This window comes from Hyla sarda, chromosome 1 (assembly GCF_029499605.1).
Source record: "Hyla sarda isolate aHylSar1 chromosome 1, aHylSar1.hap1, whole genome shotgun sequence".
Classification (NCBI taxonomy): Eukaryota; Metazoa; Chordata; class Amphibia; order Anura; family Hylidae; genus Hyla; species Hyla sarda.
Window position 1 is genome coordinate 460,838,729 of NC_079189.1, and position 23,272 is coordinate 460,862,000.

The following is a 23,272-nucleotide window of genomic DNA, read 5'->3' on the forward strand; positions in this document are numbered from 1 at the left end:
ATAGCAGCCAAAATTTTGCTTTTGTTTTACTTCCAGAGATACTGGCATTTTTTTTTGTTTTGTTTTTGTGGCAAAAACTGCAACCATTTTACTATTTTCCTTAATTTAAACGAACAGTAAACATGTGATATTGCTAGAAAGCTTCAATTAGAATTGATAGTTGTTTAACAATCTTTGGCGAGAGCTTGGGCTTTGTTTGTTTTTTAAACAACCAGTATGTCTCACAGAAACGAGTTCCCTCTAAAACTTAAATGTTCACTTCCCTCCATTTAATAGCCTGTGTTACCGCACATATTTGTTAATCACTTAATTTACCAAAAATGACTCCATATGCCCTCCCCCCTGCTGAACATGATCCACAAAGGTAAACCAAGGCTTCCATCTCATCTCTGACCAATCATAAAAAACGGACAGCTATCCCTTGTTTACCTACTGCTGCAGTGTAATCTCCCCCTCTCCTTAGCAGCTAGTGTGACATTTTTGTTTCTTCTGCTGCTGTTCCTTACATTTTTGCTGCCACAGCACCTTGCAAACACCTTCTCCCTCCACATGCTATCTGAAGTACTGTGCTGTGTATATCATCCCTCAGCACAGAATTAGCGTGTTCAGTGCATTATGTCATGGCATAGCAGTAAAGGCTGTGTGTTGTATTGTGCTGTCATTAGCTAGACAACTAAGAGTTGTGTATTATATCCATATCTAAAGCATTGGTTCACATTTCGTTGAGTAACTTGTACTTGTCAAGGGTATAGTCTATACCAGAGCTGTTTTTCCAATTGGAAACTCGGATATCACTAGTGATTGCTCCATGTAAGAGGCCCATTAGCCTCTTAATGTAATTGTATGCATGAAGAATGAGGCTTCTTAGTACTTAATCCTCTTTCTCCAGTAATTCTTCTAAAGAGCCACTAAATCTAAGTTCTGTTCTATCTATTTGCTGTGCAGATGAATATTACCAATGATTTCCTACACGCATCCATTCAGGCTGGCAATAGACTGACTGCAGTGTTGGTAAATGAAAGGCCAGAAAAGTGGCATCTTCCAAGATCACTGCTTTATGCCACCCCAAAAAAGTATGTGTAAAGCTGCCACCTAGGTTTATACAACAGTTTATATACACAGCACACTGCGGAAATCCAGAGGTTAAGAGGAGCACATCGTACTCTTGTTATCTGTGATGTTGTCATGGTAACAGTCGCCACTATCTAAACAGAATGATTTGGTGACAGCTGTAATGTGATGTGTTAGGACACAAAACATGTTTGCATCCAATGGAGAAAGTCAACAACGTTGATCTAGGAAAGTTTTAGAAGTGTAAACAGTTTTAAAAAGCAAATGACCTAACTTTATCCGATCATGAAAAAGAAGTAGAAGAGAACACATCTGTATTCAGGAGCGAACTGGACAATGAAGAGACGGATCCACATACATAAAAAACTCAGAAAGGTGAAGGTGGAGCCAGATGAGGCTGGACGCCAACCTATCCCCAGCTATGTTGTCCATAGATAATGTAAAAGATTTAATATGAGCTGGGGATGGTTGGGTAAAGTGCTAGACCGGATGAGTTTCAAGCAACTTTATAACGACTTTTAGTAACAATCCTCTGGACTGGGTTTACACTCCTGGTTTATTTCCTTCCTTTTTCCTGCAAATGTAACATGTCAGGGCTGTGTGCTGTCCCCCCTATATGTTTTATTATTGCACTGGATCCCAATTGATAATGGAAGATATAGAAGGCATTAACCCCTTAAGGACCAAGCGTTTTTCTGTTTTTTGCACTTATGTTTTTTTCCTCCTTACCTTTTAAAAATCATAACCCTTCCAAATTTTTTTTTTGCGCCACCAGTTTTACTTTGTAATGACATCAGTCATTTTACCCAAAAATCTACGGCGAAATGGAAAAAAAAATCACTGCGCGACAAAATTGAAGAAAAATGTCATTTTGTAAATTTTGGGGGCTTACGTTTCTACACAGTACATTTTTCGGTAAAAATGACACCTTATCTTTATTGTGTAGGTCCATACGATTGGATTGATACCCTACTTATATAGGTTTGATTTTGTCGTACTTCTGGAAAAAATCATAACTACATGCAGGAAAACTAATACATTTAAAATTGTCCTCTTCTGACCCCTATAACTTATTTTTCCGTGTACGGCGCTATAGAAGAACTCATATTTTGTACGTGATCTGAAGTTTTTATCGGTACCATTTTTGTTTTGATCGGACTTTATGATCACTTTTTATTCATTTTTTTTATGGTATAAAAAGTGGCCAAAAATACGCTATTTTAAACTTTGGAATATTTTGGTGCGTATTCCTTTGACCGTGCAGCTTAATTATTGACATTTTTATAGTCGGGACATTTACGCACGTGGCAATACCACATACGTTTATTTTTATTATTTTTTATATGGAATTTGGGAAAAGGGGGGTGACTTAAACTTTTAATAAGGAAGTGGTTAATGTGTGTGTGTGAAACTTTTTTTCAAAATTTTTTTTCTTTTTTTTTACACATTTAGTCCCCTTAGGGGACTTTTAGGAGGAATCATTTGATTCCTCATACAGATCAATGTGGTTCCATAAAACCACATTGATCTGTGTGTTCTGCGCTCGATTGAATAACCCTGGTCCTGCCAGGCTTTATCATTCACAGCATAGAAGCCGGCATGGAAGGAGATGTAAGCCCTCAGGCTACCTCAGCAGTGGATCGCCCCTGTGAGATCGCGCTGTGGGGGGTGGATCCACCCCACTGGAAAACCCGGGGCGGGATGAAGGCACCTTTAGATGCCGCTGTCAGCTTTTTGGATTTCTCTTCTGTCACAACCACAGTGCTCTCTGATGACCTCTGTTGTCCATTTTAGGAACTGTCCAGAGCAGGAGAAAATCCCCATAGCAAACATATGCTGCTCTGGACAGTTCCTAAAATGGACAGCAGAGGTCAACAGAGAGCACTGTGGTTGTGACAGAAGAGAAATCCAAAAAGAAAAGCATTTCCTCTCTAGTGTACAGCCCCTAAAAAGTAATGGAATGATTAGGATTTTTTAATAGAAGTAATTAAACTGTTTAATTTCCTGGCACCAGTTGATTTAAAAAAAATAAAGAGCACCCCTTTAACAGGTTAAAGTGAATTCTTAAGAAGTAACTGTGCAGATTGTATTTTATTTTTCCTCACTTGCCCCACATGTATTGTACTCCTTATCTTTCACTACCTTTAATGCTTTGGTCATCACTCGGGTCTCAAAATAAATATGCAACAGGAATAGCCTACTATTGAAGGTCCATGTAAAGATGGCTTCCCTATCCATAAAATAGGTAGGCATCTTTCGTATCTTAGCAAGGCTGTCCCATTCACTGCAGCATAGTGCTGGAATTTCCAATTCCAACATCCAATTCCGCTATGGAAGTTCCAAAGTGTAAATTGAACAGCAGAATCCCCCTAAGATCAATGAGATTCTGCTGCCAGTGGCCCCTAACTTGCAATAGGTCACTTATTTATGACCTCAAGAGGTCCATTGTCATATCTTAATGAGTCCAAATGCAATTTCCTAAAATGCAAATGGTGGACATAAAGATATTTTCTGGGACGAAATGAATGGTCTACCCTGATTTTCGGCACCCACGACAATCCACTCAATTGTGAATGCAAAACCCAGCTGCAATACTAAGCTCAGCTACTGCTAAATGTACAGTGTAGTGGTATATGGAGCAACGTAAATAATGAAGAAGTTGCAGTGCTTGCTGAAGCTCCATGGCCCTTCAAACATCTGATCAGTGTGGTGCTGTGAGTTGGCCCCCACTAATCTGTTATTGTTGGGCTACCTGAACAATAGGCAAACCTACAGTTAAAACCACAATATTAAAGTACTATAGCTCAGGAAAATGTATCCCCTATCCATAGAATAGGAGGAAAAAACACCCCCCCCATGTATCTCTATAGAGCAGGAGATACCTGAACGCTGTATCTCCAGCTCTCCCATAGAGATACAAGGAGGGGGCATCTGTCACACCACATTCCTGGGGAGAGCAGGGGTGCCCTGAAGGAGATCACAGGGAGTCCCAGTGGTCCGACCCCTCGCAATCTGAAATTTATCCCCTATCCTTTGGATAGGGAATACATTTTCTTGAACAATAATACTCCTTTAAAATTACGTTTATCAGTGTTATCAGACTATGCTGCCCTGTGTAAAGGTGTTGTTGCATGGCCATGTTAGTGGCAAATCAGAATTCGTAGGCTCATGTAAAAGGGCCAGCGTTCAGCTGACTAATGAGTAGACGCTTGTTTGTCAGCTGATTGAATCTTTTGTGCGACCAATTAAATCACTGTTATTGTCCGCACATCACCCTCTCTAAACAGGGGAAGCCCTTCTGATTAGATTAATTTAATGGGCCCCACAATTGATTGAAGGGGTTATCCAGCATAAGGCGATTTAGTACGTACCTGTCAGACAGTAATGGACATGCTTAGGAAGGATCTGCGCTTGTCTTGGGGCTAAATGGCTATGTTGTGAGATTACCATAACACCGTGGCTAGCTTTTTGTGAACTGGTATTTCCTGTTTGACTTATCTTTTTTGACTAAAAATCCCACAATTCCATCTTCCTCCCTCCCACACATCAGACATCAGCCACCCCGCTCATTGAAACATAAATGAGCTGCATCCATTCAAATCAGTGTGGTTTTCAATCAGGGTGCCTACAGCTGTTGCATTAGTTGCAGATTGATCCCTCCACCCATTGAAGCAGACAGGCTCCCTGTCATCAGCTGACTAGTGAGTCAGGTCTCAGCCGCATTGCAAGCTGGGAAAAATCCGAGACAGTCATTTTGTATGCTGGCAAAAATCAATACTGGAGTGAAAATCACAGAAGTATTGTGAAAAAACCGTCACACACAGGTATAGACACTATATTATGAACTACACAGCCCCTGTAGCATAGTCAAATAAAAAAAAATCCTGGAATACCCCTTTAAGCCTTTATAAATCCTCTGCAAAGGACCGATGATCTTGCTGATTGGCACTCCTTGGGCCATCAACAAGTGGAATATGGAAACAGGTGCACTCTCTAATTTACCAAAATGGCGCAAATTCTATATCTAGGGTATTCATGATGGGAGTGCTCTCCATGGCTCTCCCCACCCCTATGAGAGAAACCAAAACGGTCAGTGAAAAATATATAGAAATATAGTTTGCTACTGAGAACATCAGTCTCTCTAAGCAGAAACTTTTCTCCAAAGGGATTACTTCTCAGGAAATACCCAGGCGGAAATAATGTCCACAACTTGGTCTGTTCTCAGTTAAGTCATAAAAAATTACATTGCCTGGTAAACAATGTGGACAAAAAAGAAGACAGGTTTGCTTTTGAAAATTAAAGAAATGAAGCTGCCTAAAATTTCCTTGTGCTTGAATACGTTGTAACGTAGCAGAACAGTAGTGGAGGAATTTTTTTTTAAAGGTCTAGACAGCCAAAACTTTGTAAAAAATGCTACAGGAAATCTGTGCGAGGTCTGCTAGAGTAAGGTATGCCGAGAGCATACATGGGGGCAGAATAGGTCAGAGCTATATAACTGAATTAATTTGCATACAGGACCAGGACAGATTTTCATCTAAGTTCCTATTGAATGGTGCCAACCTGAAATCTAGAAAACTGTGAGAACCTGATCTAGAAATCACATATTGGAAAAATTGTATAACTTTTTATTATTCAAAGAATATTTTTTTCCCTGAAAATTAAAAGTGCTTTTACCAAAATGCAGTCCCACCCCCAGGCAATCCCTACCAACAGCCGTGGCCAATCAGGCATTTCTAACTGTTCGGGAAATGTACTATTACATTGGTGGTCATTCAGATGAATGGCCATCCTCATAATACAAGGATGGCTGGAGTCAGCCATGACAGGAGCTGCTCATACAGATCTCTGCACTGTTCTAGCTCATAGAGGAGGCTCTCGGGGAGAGAACCCTTTATTTGATGTCCATATTATCTAATAGAATTTATGATTGTGTTGAAACAATAACAAGGCATTTTCTATGTGCGGAAATTTTCGATAATGCAACTTGGGTTTATATGAATTATTTAGATGTTCTATAAAACCATTAATACACAGAACCATCTGAATATGTATAAAACAATATCACTTTTTGCAGTCCAGATATTATTAAACACATGCTTGAGATGATGCTTACATGGATCACTTAAAGAAAAAGATCAATGTAAAACTACTATCTACAGTGTATCATGAGAACCTGTAAATGTTATTCGACAAAAGCTGTGATTTTTTTAAAGTTTTAATACGGAACTCCTCATTGGTCTTTGAACACTGGGGTAAAATATAGACATTTGTTTCCAGAATAACAGTACATCGCCTGCAAAACTACTCATGTTGCCTAAAAACAGATTCAATATGTGGGATTCTATATATATGGAAATATATTTTGGACTATTTGACAGAAATTTACAGGCCACCAAGTGCAAGACGAGTGCTGGAGGCTTTTCTTTGTTAGCATATAAGCAGAAAACCAAGTTTATTCAACTCAGATCATAGCTATCATTCCTGAAATTTGGAATTTACTGGAATTTAGTTTGTACATTCATACAGATGTAGAGTTGTGGAAAATCATACTTTTACCCACATGCACTAACTGATATAAATTAGTGTATTAATGGCATTATTGGCAGAAGACGAGGACCCAGGGAGATCTTTTGGTCTAGTTTTGTCCATGGAAGTCATTATACCTATAAAGTGTACTAGTTCAGCACCACACAATTCCACAGTACATTTTGATATACATAGGAGTAAACTAAATGTGATCCTTCTTAATCTGTCAACCCTTTCATGCTGCCTGAGCCATGAGTCATCATCATAGATAGATTCTGCCTACTAGCCTTGACTGACAGCTCCCCCACTGTTTGGGTATAGGGGGAAATGTATCAATCAATGCCAGTGGGGCAGACAGAATCCACACTGACTGCCTCAATGACTTAGGCAGCATTAAAGTCACTGCAGGTCTCCTTTAGGCTGTAAGTAACTGAACTCCATAACACTCCACATTTTACAATGATGAGACTTTGTCTCTAGTGAAAGCTGTACGGAATTTATTATAAGATTAAAGAAAAAGGTGTGCTCATTGGACATGTAGATGGTGCTCTGTTATGCACAACTCTTCATACTGCAAAATAAAACACCAGACATACACCTTATAGACAAAAGCATTGGGACATACACCTGAATTCGGGTGTTTAATTCAGCCCCATTGCCACAGGTGTATAAAATACAGCATCTAACAAAGCAGTCAGCCTTTATAAACATTAGTGAAAGAATGGATCGTTCTATGGAGCTCACTCAATTCCAGTATGGTACTGTAATAGGAGCCACCACTACAACAAGTCAGTGCATTAAATGTCTTCCCTCCTAGAATCATCTACAGTCAACTATAAATAGTATTATTGAAAAGTGGGAGCATTTAGGAACCCCAGCAATTCAGATATGTGGAGACCATGTTACAGCATTACTGTCGTTAGAAACCACTTTTTTCATTCAATACTTTCTTAAAACCTAAGCATTTTCCTAATATACGTCATTAATTTTTTTTTTATAAAGATGTGATTACTAGGGGTCTCTGTCTCTCTCTTTAATTTTACAAAGAACCCTAGTTCTTTTTAGTCCTAGCAACTAGGTATTTTGGACCATTTTTCTGAGGGGAGGGAGGTGTGTTTATATCCCTGCTGTGCCTCAGTGCAGTGTATAATCCAGTTTTCACCAGTGTGAGCTAAACACCATTTATATCCAAAATGATTTCTCTTTGGTCATTTTATGAACATATTTTTTGTGTATTTACACCATATATATTTACACGGCTGCAATAGAGTTATGAAATGCATGCACTTTAGGCAGAAAGCTTTGCAAATGTAAAAATGTTTGTGCAGACCTCATGTTAAGGGGGGGGGGGCAAGGTTATTTTGGCCTTGAAGAAATTCCCCAGCCTTTGGAAGGTCTGCAAATAGTGAGCCAAGTAATACATATAAAAGGTATTTTACATATAAATAGCATGAATAGAAAGAGCAGTCGGCACTAGCGTCAATTCCAGTCACTCCAGCCTTTCACAGCCCCTGTACTCCACAACACAGCGAAATATAGAAACACCAGCTCCATGGTAAGTGGTGCTCTCCTCCTGATGCCAGCCAGCTACGTATAACAAAGTCCACAAAGGACCTCGTATTGGCATCCTGCTAATGCTGTTTTAATGCACTGAAAATAAAGAGAAACCGCACCAGATGGAAACGTGAGTGCCCTGTTCTTTTCTACATGTGGATTTTATTTTACATATAAAAACATGCATATTATTATGCAAACAGGTCTTAGGGCACATTACTACACTGACTTTTTTTTAATTTTCTTACTAATGACAGTAAGGTCTTAATTTACAGAGCGCTGAGGCACTGCTGACTAAATAACTGCAGCGTTCCAAACCTCATCCAGCATTAAAATCAGCACAAAAACTGTACCTCCCTGGGAGCCCGATATCATGGGTTTTCCATGGCCAAGCAGCTGCAGACAAGCCTTAGATCTCCAAACACAATGCCCAGCATGGGATAGAGTGGCGTAAAGCACACTGCCAATGGATTCTGGAGCAGTGGAAACATGTTCCAAGGAGTAATGAATCACACTTTTCTCTCTGGCAGTCTGATAGACAAGTATTGGCCTGTGAATGCCAGGAGAACGTTACCAACCTGACTAAATTGTGCGATTATACTGTGGGGTGTTTTTCAGGGTTTGGCCTAGGCTCCTTGGTTCCAGTAGAGAAAAATATTAAGCTTTCCAATACCCAGATATGGACATTTGTATGCTTTTAACTTTGTAGAAACAGTTTATTGTGTATGAGCCCCAAAAACCATAAATGTTTTTTTTTTTTTTTACAAAAGTGGGTGCACATTTAGGGAATTTCCACCTGCCACATTTTGAAGACCAGTCATAGCATTAATGCTATTTTCACTCTCTGTGGCTGTTATATTTGTAGGTTAAGCAAATACTTTTTCATTCTAGCTTTAAGCTTTGATAAGTAATGGTAAAATGGCACAATTTGTCTTTTACATCTGAATGAACATTAATTTCTGATATATGTGCACAGTATGAATAAAGAAAACCTCAATGTAAAGCACTTGGTTTTGAGAACATTTATAAATAATCTAATTTTATCATCACATTTGCATAGCACAACTGTCAAAAAGCATTAAGAGGGACCTGTCACTAGCATTATGCTGCCCAAACCAAGAGCTGCATGAAACATTGAATGGCTCCCTAATCAAAATGATCTATGATTAGCTATGAACGGCTGTGCCCTATCAGAGAGATCATAGTTTTCACTTCAGCTGAGAACAGGCCTGTGTGTCATTGGAGCACTCCAACAGCCCTGGTTGACAGATCTTTCCCCTGTGTAGACTGGGTGTTAAAGGAGTACTCCAATGGGAAAAAAAATTTTTTATCGACTGGTGCCAGAAAGTTAAACAGATTTGTAAATGAATGAAGTGAGAATAGAGGACGGCACTCACCCAGGATATTAGCTTCAAAGTTCTTTATTTTATGAACACAGTGGCGGTGTCAGACAGATGAATGCATAGGAATGCAGAGGGCCTCAGCGTGCATTACTTCTATTTAAAAATCTTAATCCTTTCAGTATTTATCAGCTGCTTCATGCTCCAAAGGAAGTTCTTTCCTTTTTGAATTTCCTTTCTGTCTGACCACAGTGCTCTCTGCTGACACCTCTGTCCATTTTAGGAACTGTCCAGAGCAGGATAGGTTTGCTATGGGTATTTGCTTGTACTCTGGACAGTTCCTAAAATGGACAGAGGTGTCAGCAGAGAGCACTGTGGTCAGACAAAGGAAATTCAAAAATAAAAGAACTTCCTGTGAAGCATATAGAAGCTGATTTGTAAATTACTTCTATTTAAAAATCTTAATCCTTCCAGTACTAATCTGTTTAACTTTTTGGCACCAGTTGATTAAAAAAAAAAATTATGTTTTCCAGTGGAGTAACCCTTTAATACGTTTTTCAGGACTATAATAATCATGACATCTTTACCAAATTGATCTGAAGAGACTGTGGTGCTCCGGCAAATGCTGAGGCCTAATTCTCGTTTACCATACACAGTTCGATAATTATGGTAGTGGCTATGCCTGGTATTACAGTCCCATTCACCCAAGTTTGAAAATTGCTGTGAGCTTCAATGCCAGGCACAGTCACTACCTAAACTACAGTGTTGCTACTAAAGGCTAAAGAAGGGGGAATGCAGTAAGAACCTTAAGGGTACGTCCACACATGCATATTTTTGCTGCAGATCTCTGCAAAAATACGCACATGAGAATATACCTTAAGGGTACGTTCCCACACGGCGTATTTTGCTGCGTATTTGCTGCGTATTTGGTGCTGCGTATTTTCCTACCCATTGACTTCAACAGGGAAAATAAAATACGCAGCAAATACGCCGTGTGGGAATGTACCCTAAATCAGCTGAGTGGAAACGATGCTGGAATCTATTCATGGCCTATGCTAGGGATAGGCCATTAATATTGTAGTCCCAGGAAAGCCTCTAAAGAAACATTAACAAATTACTTGTTAACATTAATACAATACTTGTGTCCATCAACACTTACCCCCGCTTAACCAATTCAAACACTGAAAAACAAAAAATATTAAAAGCTGTTATTAATATGTTTTCTATATCAGCAAGAATTATGCATTCTACAAAATACAAGAACAAAGATATTTAAAGTGCAAGTCTAATACTCTGATCCAGCACAATCTTCATCAGACTAAGGACACTTACACAGAACTTTGTCAAGCGTGGTACAGTTGCCTCGGCAACTGCACCACCCAGAGCGGCCTACGTCTCCCCACGGTGAAACTGAGTTTGAAGATCGTGCAGGATGAAACTAATGAACTTCTGCTTTAATTTGAAGATATGAAATGCAGTCATGTTATACTTTGGACTACCAGTCCTTACAGTGACACACCAGGTGATAAGATGTTATATCTGTAGTATATTGGCAATGATACACACCTGTATGTTAGTCAACTATCATATTTAAATACATTTTCTTTATTTATTTTGGGTTTTCTTTCTTTTTTTTTTTTTTTTTTTTTTTTAGTTCCTATCCATGTGGTAAGGATCTGTAATACTGTGCCTATAAAATAATGCTATGTCATAATGTACCCATGTGCCTTGGCATGAAAACAGAAGTCATGGCATGCCCCATTAAACACAGTATTACAGAGGAAGGTCCCCCCCGCTAGAGTCCATAATATAGATAAGTAGAGGCCTCATATACATATAGCAATTCCATATGTAGTATAGGAAAAGCCTTCTGGTGTCTGGGATTGTACGTCAGCTGAAATCACTAGAAGAAATTGAAAAAATAGGTCTATAGATGCACTTGCGGCACCGCATATAAAAATTATTTATTTTTTTATTTCCTCAGTAAAGAACACAATATCAATGTTTGAGCACTATACTATGAAATTATGAGGAGTACCTGACCAAACAAAAAAAAAAAAGGAAAAAAAAAAAGGGAAAAAAATATTAAAACTGATCAAATGACACATTTAGAATTAACCCACTGTAGATACATGTCAAAAGGGGTTATGTAATTTTTTTCCGCCTTGTGGCCGGGATTTAAATCCATGCTGTATGAACTATTGAGTCCCATTAAAATGAATGGGTGCAGAATAAAAAGTAAGCCATGCAAATATGGCCTACATGTTTGTATAATACTTTCTCATTGTTTTAAAATGAATTTATAGTTAGCAAACCTGCTGGAATCATATAACCTTTCACAAGTCTTGAAACTAGACTCAAAATCATATATAGTGAATACACCCCTCTAAAGCAGAAAGGTTACAGTGCCTAAAATAAGCTTAAGTTTTCCTACCCATGTACAGATGGTCCTCGCCTGGGTCATCCAGCACCTAGCAACAGAAAATAAGCAGAAGTCAGAACATAGCCAAGGGGCATAAAAAGCAAACTTCTATTTACAAGGCAGGATTTTCTGGCATAAATGTGTTCCCGTTATCAATCCATCTATTTTATTACAAAGTACAATGTGTAAAGTCAATGTAGATCTTGTCTTGTCTTGAAACGAGGGAAGCCATTGAGCAACCCCTGCCCTTAATGAAGACCGTAAACTCTTTATTTATGAGTAAGTAAATAGTTCTGTATAAGAAAGAAATAAAAAGGTTCTGCCTTATATTGCATTATGAAGCACGTGATCACAGATACTGTACCTATTGATTAATGTTCCTATTTCTATACGTTTCCATCACCCATACAGTGTGACAAGTAATTGTCCCCTAAAACTTAACAATTGATCACCTTTCCCAATAATAACTGAAGTCATCCACTAGACTCTTAGCACTGCACCTTAATCCTATTTACTTTAATAGCACTAACCTGCAGAGGGCATCAGGTACAGCCATGGTAGAGATGTAGGGAGCTGTGCGGGAAGCAGTGCCTGGTAAACTATGCAGAGGCTGCAGCACTCCCCAGAGAACCCTGGCCCCTCCAATAAGTTAATTGGTGGGGGTGTCAGAAATTGAATCCACGCCAATCTAATAGTCATGGCGTGTCTCAAGGATAGGCCAACAATATTAAAGTCACACATAGCACATACGTTATGTATTTCTGTGCTAGTAAAGTCTATGGGAGTAATAATAAACAACCATAGACTTTACTAGCGCAGAAATAAGCAGCGTAAAATATGCAGCGTCAGATAAGCAATGTTTACTCAACGTGTGACCCTATGCTAAATGTTGCTAATGTTCCGAGGTGTCTTATGGTCTGATGGTGACCATTACTAGAGTGGCTTGTGCTTATTAATAACATCTTTGGTGATTTAAGGTGGCTTAGGGGCTAATGCATTGTTATAACTGGTGGCTACAGGGGAAGAAGTAAAAATGGGCAGACAGACAGATAGCCGATTTGGCAATAATACAAAACGATACCAGTCTTTAAGCTGATGCTGTGCAAAGTTATAAAATCAAGGTCAACCTACGGTATATCCCTATTCTGCCCCTACTGTGTTGATATGGAAGGAAAAAAAAAAAAAAAAACTTTATGAGGCTGATGCCAATCACCCTATACTAGGGGAAAAATTCCTTTCTTACTCAAAATAAAAGGGTAGTTTAGCATTGTCAGGACTAGTGTAAATAAAGAATTACCATAATTGCTTGTGTTTTACGGTACCCATGGTGTTAATTAATGCCAGTGAGTAATACCTGAATGTGCTAAAACTGAACCAGGCATCTGTCTGAGCTGAAAACTAACTGGTTTGTGCACATAGCAACCAATCACAGGTCAGCTTTTCTATCTTATTGAGCTCGGGTAATATGAAAGCCGAGCTGTGATTGGTTGCTAAGAGCAAAACCAGACAGTTTCTGTCTCAGATTAATAAATCTGGGCCAATATGCTTTGCTTCCTTTTTGTCTGTGTGTGTGTGTGTGTGTATATATATAATATATATACACATAGACACACACCCCTACACACAAAATGCAAGCAAAGAAACTAAATATGGTCATTAATTCACAGTGGCTGAAAGAGTTAAAATATTCAGGCTGCTTGTGCTTGGTGTTTGCTTTATGTCACACATTTGTACAGTTTTCCACCTCCGTTGCCAAGTAAGTAGCCAATCTAAGTGAGCCAATGTTGTCGGAGAATTTCATTTATCTTATTTCTTTTAATCATGTGAGCGCTGGCTGACGTATCCTCAGCTATGGTAAATGTAACTGCTATCAATGATCTGAAATGTTTACACAAGGCAAATTGCTCTCCAGGCTCCATCAGGAGAACATTAATAGGATCTGCAATGACCAGGGACATCACTTTGCAGACTTTTGTTAAATATATCGAAGACTGGGGTCTTAATACAAAGACACGGGTTTAAAATGAACAAAGTAGACTGCATAAAGTAATAAAAAAAAGTAGTGAAAAAGTAGATTTCTCTAGTCGAGCTTCTTTGAAACTAAATATTTATCTCTGATCTTCATTTACAGAAGCCAATTATCGCTATGATCATTCAGTAACTAATACAACTGGCCTGTGTAAAAGGGCACTTAAAGGGACCCTGATCACTGCTTTATTCTGTCTTCATTTCTGTTGTTCAATATTTCTATTTTGCCTTTCCTCACATACATTTTTTAAATGTTTTCAGAAGGTAAACAGAGTAGTTCTTAGGCAAACAGGTATTTGGTGCATATGGCATGCAACCAGGTCATGGTTTATCTTATTTTACAAAAACCTCTTGATTTTGAAACCTTTAGGCTTTTGTTGAGGCACTTTTTCCTATCACAGTCCCTTTGAATCCCTTTGAGGACCATGCCTCACAGCATTCATGGGTAGCTGACAAGTTTTTTTCATCTGCTTGCTTGGGATACATTTCTGTTAGTGTTTAATTTACATACACCTCTGATATGGGAAGCTTCTAAGTAAATTTGGGGAGATTTATCAAAACCTGTGTAGGGGAAAAGCTAACCAGTTGCCCCAGTCAGATTTCTTCTTTGCTTTTACAGAGGCCCTTTTAAAAATGAAAGAAGCAATTTGATTGGTTGCTATGGGACATGACCCACTTTCCTCATTACAGGTTTTCATAAATCTCCCTAATTGTGTTTACAATTAAAGGTGTTATTCCAAAATTAAACTTGCTGATTGGTCAGTGTCCAACTGCTGGGACCCTTCCTGATCACAACAACAGAGTCCAACTGAGTTTTACCAAAGTAAATGTAATGGCAGTGCCGCTTATCTATTCACTCTCACTGGGACTTCCAAAAATTGACAAATGCTGAACGCTCCATTCACTTAGCAGACATTTCACCTTCATTCTGTGTCCTCAAGGTGGAGTTTAACTTGAAAAACAGTACAATTGTGCCTTTCGTAAAAATATGTAGACACTGGAAAAAACAAGCTAGCATGTGTCATGATCAGGGCTTAAGTCCTACAGGAACGTGTGGGTAATGAGTTCCTGCACTTTTTCCACAGCAGGCACACCATTCCCATTAGCAAGAGTCCTGCAGGATCAGCCTTTGAGTGAAAATCTTGGGCGAGTTCCCACACTTTTTGTCCCAGGACATGATCACTGGTCATGATCATATAGGAACAGTAGAGGCTTCTGTTGTCATTCACTGGAAGTCTTGTTTAGAGGATCTGTGGTTTGATATTTTATTTCACAAACATTTGCATGCTAGCACTTCCTCTTTCATCACAATAGTCAGTTGTTGCAAACATCTAGTTACATTACCAAAGAAATGCAATACAAACAGTGATATAACATTTACCAGGAACCATTTTTAGTTTGTGGTCACATGTTCCTAAATACGATTAAATCCTAACTGTGCAAAAATTCTGAAGATTCATATAAGATTAGAGATAACTCTCTTAGTTTTCAATGTCACACCCAGGAAGATTAAAAAAACTGAAGGGGAATTGCTAGGGTACCATCACTGGGAGGTGTCATTTCTAGTCCCAAACATAAGAGCAGCTCTGTATGATTAAAGTGAATCTAAACTTGGAAACCTTTAAAGCCGAGACGGGAGATGCAGATTTCTTTTCTGTATGTTGAAACATCATGTTGTGAGAGAGGAGAGTGAACAAACATGGAGACATTCCAATGGCTTAGAAAAACAGATCAACTCTAGCATCCTACCTAAAAAAGTGTGTCAATGGGTTGCCAAAGCATCATAAAAAAATGAAAAATAAAAAACATTACTTTATTCCTCTATGCCTTTTGGAACAATTTCTTTCCAAAACTTTATATTGTGGTAATTAAACCTGTGATAGTCCATTAACCAATGAAGTACTGTATTTCCAAAATGCCTAATGAAAAAAAACCTGGTGTGAAAACTGCCGTAGATGTACACAATCTGCCTGCTTGTGATGTTTTTTTTAGCGATGGGTGTTTATTGGACAGTTTTTACGGCTGCAGTATAATTTGTAATGTTCTATTGCACTTGGGAATATACAGCTTTCTGATAAAACCAGGCTAATCAGCCTTCACATATTCCGACTTTGCATAGAGCTCATCCAGTTTGCACGTTTCCAAGGGAACTGATGCATCTACTGTAGTGGCCTCTAAAGCATTTCTAATTAACCCTAAAAGCCCTCCAGTAATGTCCCCACTGATAGACAGGAGCATTAATAATAGGTGGAAAGCAAAATCCTCTACCTCAAAGACATTCTATCTTAAAAATGATAGCCTTCTATAATAGCAGAAGAGAAACATGGCTGAAATCTTATCTGCTGATCTAAGCTGCAAAGAATTAAATCATACGCTTTTATATGATACAGTTCCTAATATTTGGGTCAGATCCAAATTTATCGCTACTACTGAAGTACAGGACTGTTTTACCCAGGCAGCAGGGTGAGTACTAGAAGCAACTTTTTCCTGCACAGTAAAATTTCAACTTTAACATTTCTTGCTAAGTCTTTAAAGCTAGAAACTGTTTTAAAGTAAATTTGACGTTTCTAGCTCGAAAAAATCCTTTTCATTAGTGTCTGCTTCCCCGCTTCACATTTGGCGCTGCTGTCAATGTGTGTTAGAGTAGGGCTGCTTCCCCACTTCACATTTGGCGCTGCTGTCAATGTGTGTTGTTAGAGTAGGACTGCTTCCCCGCTTCACATTTGGCGCTGCAGTCAATGTGTGTTGTTAGAGTAGGGCTGCTTCCCCGCTTCACATTTGGCGCTGCTGTCAATGTGTGTTGTTAGAGTAGGGCTGCTTCCCCGCTTTACATTTGGCGCTGCTGTCAATGTGTGTTGTTAGAGTAGGGCTGCTTCCCCGCTTTACATTTGGCGCTGCTGTCAATGTGTGTTAGAGTAGGACTGCTTCCCCGCTTCACATTTGGCGCTGCTGTCAATGTGTGTTGTTAGAGTAGGACTGCTTCCCCGCTTCACATTTGGCGCTGCAGTCAATGTGTGTTGTTAGAGTAGGGCTGCTTCCCCGCTTCACATTTGGCGCTGCTTGCAATGTGTGTTGTTAGAGTAGGGCTGCTTCCCCGCTTTACATTTGGCGCTGCTGTTAATGTGTGTTGTTAGAGTAGGGCTGCTTCCCCGCTTTACATTTGGCGCTGCTGTCAATGTGTGTTGTTAGAGTAGGGCTGCTTCCCCGCTTTACATTTGGCGCTGCTGTCAATGTGTGTTAGAGTAGGGCTGCTTCCCCGCTTCACATTTGGCGCTGCTGTCAATGTGTGTTGTTAGAGTAGGACTGCTTCCCCGCTTCACATTTGGCGCTGCTGTCAATGTGTGTTGTTAGAGTAGGGCTGCTTCCCCGCTTTACATTTGGCGCTGCTGTCAATGTGTGTTGTTAGAGTAGGGCTGCTTCCCCGCTTTACATTTGGCGCTGCTGTCAATGTGTGTTGTTAGAGTAGGGCTGCTTCCCCGCTTCACATTTGGCGCTGCTGTCAATGTGTGTTGTTAGAGTAGGACTGCTTCCCCGCTTCACATTTGGCGCTGCAGTCAATGTGTGTTGTTAGAGTAGGGCTGCTTCCCCGCTTTACATTTGGCGCTGCTGTCAATGTGTGATGTTAGAGTAGGGCTGCTTCCCCGCTTCACATTTGGCGCTGCTGTCAATGTGTGTTGTAAGATTAGGACTGCTTCCCCGCTTTACATTTGGCGCTGCTGTCAATGTGTGTTGTTAGAGTAGGGCTGCTTCCCCGCTTTACATTTGGCGCTGCTGTCAATGTGTGTTGTTAGAGTAGGGCTGCTTCCCCGCTTCACATTTGGCGCTGCTGTCAATGTGTGTTGTTAGAGTAGGACTGCTTCCCCGCTTCACATTTGGCGCTGCTGTCAATGTGTGTTGTTAGATTAGGACTGCTTCCCCGCTTTACATTTGGCGCTGCTGTCAATGTGTGATGTTAGAGTAGGGCTGCTTCCCCGCTTCACATTTGGCGCTGCAGTCAATGTGTGGTGTTAGAGTAGGACTGTTTCCCTCTCTAGAAGCTAAAAATATAGTCTCTTCTTACTTCCCTTGCAGGAGAAGTCTTCTTCCCTATGTTGCCATGCTACTGCAGAAACTTTGGTACTTTTCTTTCAACAAAAACAGGGCAGAAAGCCATTTCTATTGGTCGGGCAGAAGATCACTATGCAGAAAGCTGGCTGTAGGGAGAGTTAATGAGCAGCTCTTTACATGGACATTCACATTGATTCACACTTAACACCAGGTGGCACTATAATATGGAAAAAATTAACAGAATAAATGTTATACCACTTTAATATACACAATTTTGTCTCCTCTTTAACCCCCCCCCCCTCATCAGACCTCATCTATGGGCTCATTCTTTCATTTTTACTCATGTCTCTATCATCTTCTACCCATGTCTCCATGTTTTCTGCCTCCCTTCTCCCTCATTCCTCTAGTTCCTTAGTACAGTCTCCCTACTACTTTACTATACTGTAATAAGTGTAGATTTAACAATTTTATCAATTATAATAAATCTGTATTACTGAATCAACTTTTCCCCTTTAACCCCTTAATGACCAAGCCCATTTTCACCTCAAGGACCAGGCCAATTTTATTTTTGCGTTTTCGTTTTTTCCTCCTCGCCTTCTAAAATCCATAACTCCTTTATATTTCCATCTACAGACCTATATAAGGGCTTGTTTTTTGCGTAACCAATTGTACTTTGTAATGAAACCTCTCATTTTACCATAAAATGAACGGCGAACCCAAAAAAAATTTTTTTTTTGGGAGGAAATTTAAATGAAAACCAAAATTTTGCACATTTTGGAGGGTTTTGTTTTCCCACTGTACACTTTACGGTAAAAATGATAGGTGTTCTTTATTCTGTGGGTCAATACGATTAAAATGATACCCATGGCTAGATACTTTTATATTTTTGTACTGCTTAAAAAAAATCTTAAACTTTTTGTACAAAATCAGTAATCTAAAATCGCCCTATTTTGACCACCTATAACTTTTTCATTTTTCCGTATATAGGGCGGTATAAGGGCAAATTTTTTGCGCCGTCATCCGTACTTTTTTTTAGATACCACATTTGCATATATAAAACTTTTAGATAGTTTTTTATTCATTTTTTTTAATAAAATGTGACAAAAAAGCAGGATTTGTGGACTTTTAAAATTTTTTACGTTTACGCCATTCACCGTCCGGGATCATTAACATTATATTTTGATAGTTCAGACATTTACGCATGCGGCGATACCAAATATGCTTTTTTTTTTTATTATTACGCTTTTTGGGGGTAAAATGGGAAAAACGGACAATTTTCATTTTTATTGGGGGAGGGAATTTTTCACTTATTTTTTATTTTTTTTTTACACTTTTTATGTCCCCATAGGGGACTATCTATAGTAATCGTTTGATTGCTAATACTGTGCAGTGCTATGCATAGGACACAGCACTGCTCAGTATTATCGGTCATCTTCTGCTCTGGTCTGCTCGATCGCAGACCAGAGCAGAAGACCCCGGGAGACAGACAGTCTTTAAGGGGTTAAATACAACACAGAATCCAAGATTCCTTTCCTTGACAATGAGGTGAGCAATCATTGGAATATATGGTGATAAGCATCACTTTATCCTACAATAAATACAGGCATGGCTTTCTCTCTCCTCTATTGGCCATATTTAGTCAGTCAAAATGACGCAATTATCTAGACTGCTAGACTTTTTAGATCTGTACTGACATCATCTCTCTCCTTCGAAACAAACTATCAGTCTTTATCTGGAATGGAATGTGTCTTCAGGTACACAGGCTGACCCCATATTACCTAAAATTGAATGGGAGCCTGAGTGTTCCCAACATTTTCAATCTAGTGGCAAGAATATCGGCCTTGACAAGACTACATGACACTTCAAAAGATTCCCAGTGATTTCTTCTATCCCTATTCAATCTTTAATTCAATCTCACCTTACTTGAGAGACCTACACCTCTCACATCTATGCTTACACAAACCCTAAAAGATTGGGACAACATAAGTTAACCTTCCCAACATTTAACACTCATTTTAGTATGGCACAACCCCTTATTTCCCCAAGCTCAGACAATTATAATGCCTTTAACCCCTTAGGGACTAAGCCTATTTTCACCTTAAGGATTCAGCATATTTTCGTTTTGCATTTTCGTTTTTTCCTCCTTCCATTCTAAAAATCATAACACTTTCAATTTTGCACCTACCGACCCATATGAGTTTATTTTTTGCGTCACCAATTGTACTTTGTAATGACATCACTTATTGTATAATATAACCTGCTGCGAAACAAAAAAAAAAAATGATTAAAAATTAAATTATTGTGGGGTGAAACGAAAAAAAAACCCCACCATTTTGTAATATTTGAGGACTTCCGTTTATACGCAGTGCACTTTTCGGTAAAAATGACACCTTATCTTTATTCTGTAGGTCAATACGATTACAAGGATACCCAATTTATATAGGTTTTATTTTATTTTAATACTTTAAAAAAAAATTATATACTATATTCACCAAAATTAGTATGTTTAAAATTGGCATCTTCTGACCACTATAACTTTTTTTTTATGAGGGGGGTATGAGGGAAAAAAAAATTGTGCAATCATCTGTAGTTTTTAACGGTACCAATTTTGTTTTGATGGGACTTTTTGATCACTTTTTATTAATATTTGTATGGTATATGAAGTGACCAAAAATGCATAATTTTAGGCTTTTGTATTTTTTTACATGTACGCCATTGACTGTGCACTTATGCTAACCTTATATTTTAATAGTTTGGACATTTATGCACGCATTTATTTATTTTTACACTTTTTTTTCTTCTTTTTAGCTATAAAATGCAATCTTCTGATTGCATACCCAATTCAATGCTATGCCATTGCAGAGCATTGATCAGTGTAACCAGCACTCTGCTGCTCTAGCAGTAGATTGACGATCGGATGACGGACAGGCAGGTGAGGACCCTCCCATTGTCCGGTAAGCTGATCGGGACATCACGATTTTGTCGCGATAGTCCTGATCAGTTCCACTTTCATTGCGGCATCTAATGTGTTGACGCCGGGCATCAGCCCGATCGGCCGTGCCCGGCATTAGACGTGGGTTTAACCCGTTCTCCGCCGGTGAGCACGGTTTAAACCCGTCAAACTGAACCAGCGTGTACAGATATGCCCTGAGCCCTTCAGGAACGGGGATGCAGGGCGGGGAATCAGGGATGGGGAACCTCTGGCCAACAGTATCACTTTATCTGGCCCAGAAGTGGTTCCCAACCAGAGTGCTCTGATAACCCACCAGGGGTGCCACAGCAGTCAGGTGGGGAAGATGGCGACCGGACATGCTAGGACACCTGTGACATAGCACTGCCACAGTGTCCTAGGATGAACACCTCTAGTGACACTAGAGGCCAGAAGCAGCTCTTCCTCTGGGACTCACACAGAGTGATATCATAATCAGCAAAATATAAGGCATCATATAAAAAGGCATTAAAAAAATTACCTCAACCAACTTAACAACATTAGGATGATCAAGTTTCTTCAAAATTGCGATTTCCTGGTAGACCCGCTCAATGGGTCCCTTGACTTGTGAACCACTATCAGTAATTGCCTTTGTTCCCCTTGGAGGTGGGCGACCTATGAAAAGAAGAACACAGATTCCAATAAAGTTAAATGAAACATAACATGTAACATACTGCATAAGTATATACACCAAAAAGCCATAAAATGAAAAACTTAATATTGTGTAGGTCCTGTCTGTATAGCCAGAATAGCTCAGATATATTGAAACATGAACTTTACAAGACCTCTTAAAGGAGTACTCCAGGATATGAAAACTTATCCCCTATCCTAAGGATAGAGGATACGTTTCAGATTGCAGGGGGTCTGACCACTGGGACCTCCCTGCGATCTACCACAGGGTTCCCTGGCTCTCCAGCCAAATAGCACCAGTCATCCACCGCACGAAGCAGCGGACGACACACCCCCTCAATGTAGCGCTATGCCAGAGCCAGAGATTGCCAAATGCAGCGCTCCAGCTCTCCCATAGAGTTGTATTCAGGGGGCATGTCCGCCACCGCTTCATGTGGAGGTCGACACGCCCACTTCCTCAAGATTGCCGAGGCCCTGTAGAGGAGACCCCTGGAGGTCCTAGAACTTCAATCTAAAACTTATCCCCTTAGGATAGGGGATAAGTTTTCATATCCTGGAGGAGTCCTTTAAGCTGTCTTGTGGTATATGGCACCAAGACAAAGTTGGACTTGTTTTGCCACCATATCACACAGATGTTGTATCAGATGGAGGCCTGGGGAATGTACAGGGCAAAGCCAACACCTTGAACTCTTTGTCATGTCCAACCATTTCTGAACAATTTTTGCCCGATTGCATGGCACATTTATCCTGCAAAAAGAGGCAACTGTCAATGGGGAATACCACTGCCATGAATAGATGTACTTGGTCTGCAATAATGTTTAGTACATGTTAAAGTATAATCGACATGAATTGCAGGACCAAAAGTTTCTAAGCGGAACACTGCCAAAAGCATTACACTTCCGATGTCAATTTGCTTTTTTTCCCCATGATGTACCCTGGTTCCATCTCTTCTCCAGGTAAGAAACACATACTCACTTGGCTGTCCATAAGATATGAAATAAAACATTTCATCAACATTCAACAAACCAGGCCACCTGGTTCCATTACTGATGCCTCCAGTTCTAATGCCCATTATAGGCTAGCCTTTGCTCCAACATGCATTAATGAGCATTAGGCACCCATGAGTGTTGCTGGTTCCCCAATTGTCCTTTCCTAGACCAATTGACTCTAACCACTGCATACTGAAAACACTCCACAAGACCTACTGTTGTTCTAACAAAGAGATGTTCTAACAAAGTCATCTAGCCATCACAATTAGTTTCCTCACCTTTAGGCCATAAGGTTCCTCACCTCCCTGAAAAACCCGGGCATTCCTGCATTGGCAGGGTGCAGACTGTACACGGCTCTACAGGCAGATACCTTGGTTGTCTAGGTTGATGCCGGGAGCACTTGTAGTCTCTTAGTAGCTGTGGCAAAAAGAAACATTGAACCTGAAACCTTGCAGGTGCCTTCTAGCCTGGAGGGGAAGGGAAGGTTTGTTGGGAGGCCTCTCTCCTTTCAGAGAAGAGCTTGCAATAGACTTCATCCTAAAGAACTTTTTTTTTTAGTGCGACATGTTTTTAGTGTGACACTTTTTCTTTCACTGGGGTGATTGAGAGCATGTTCCTCAGCTGTTAGATAGAAAAAGCTACGGTGATGGTACTGCTTTCTGAGAAATAATATAAT

General features: G+C 39.7%; 1 protein-coding gene across 5 annotated transcripts in view; it reads right to left on the reverse strand.

Annotated features, from left to right (window-relative positions):
• CAMKK2 (calcium/calmodulin dependent protein kinase kinase 2) overlaps positions 1-23,272 on the reverse strand; it is a 102,926-nt gene that overhangs the window by 21,364 nt on the left and 58,290 nt on the right. For all 5 annotated transcript variants that reach the window (XM_056534628.1, XM_056534601.1, XM_056534624.1 and 2 more), the window contains exons 6-8: positions 21,459-21,592; positions 11,926-11,962; positions 10,651-10,672 (exon numbers count right to left, since the gene is read on the reverse strand). In XM_056534628.1, coding sequence (XP_056390603.1) covers positions 10,651-10,672; positions 11,926-11,962; positions 21,459-21,592 — 193 coding nt within the window. The remainder of the gene's footprint in view (positions 1-10,650; positions 10,673-11,925; positions 11,963-21,458; positions 21,593-23,272) is intronic.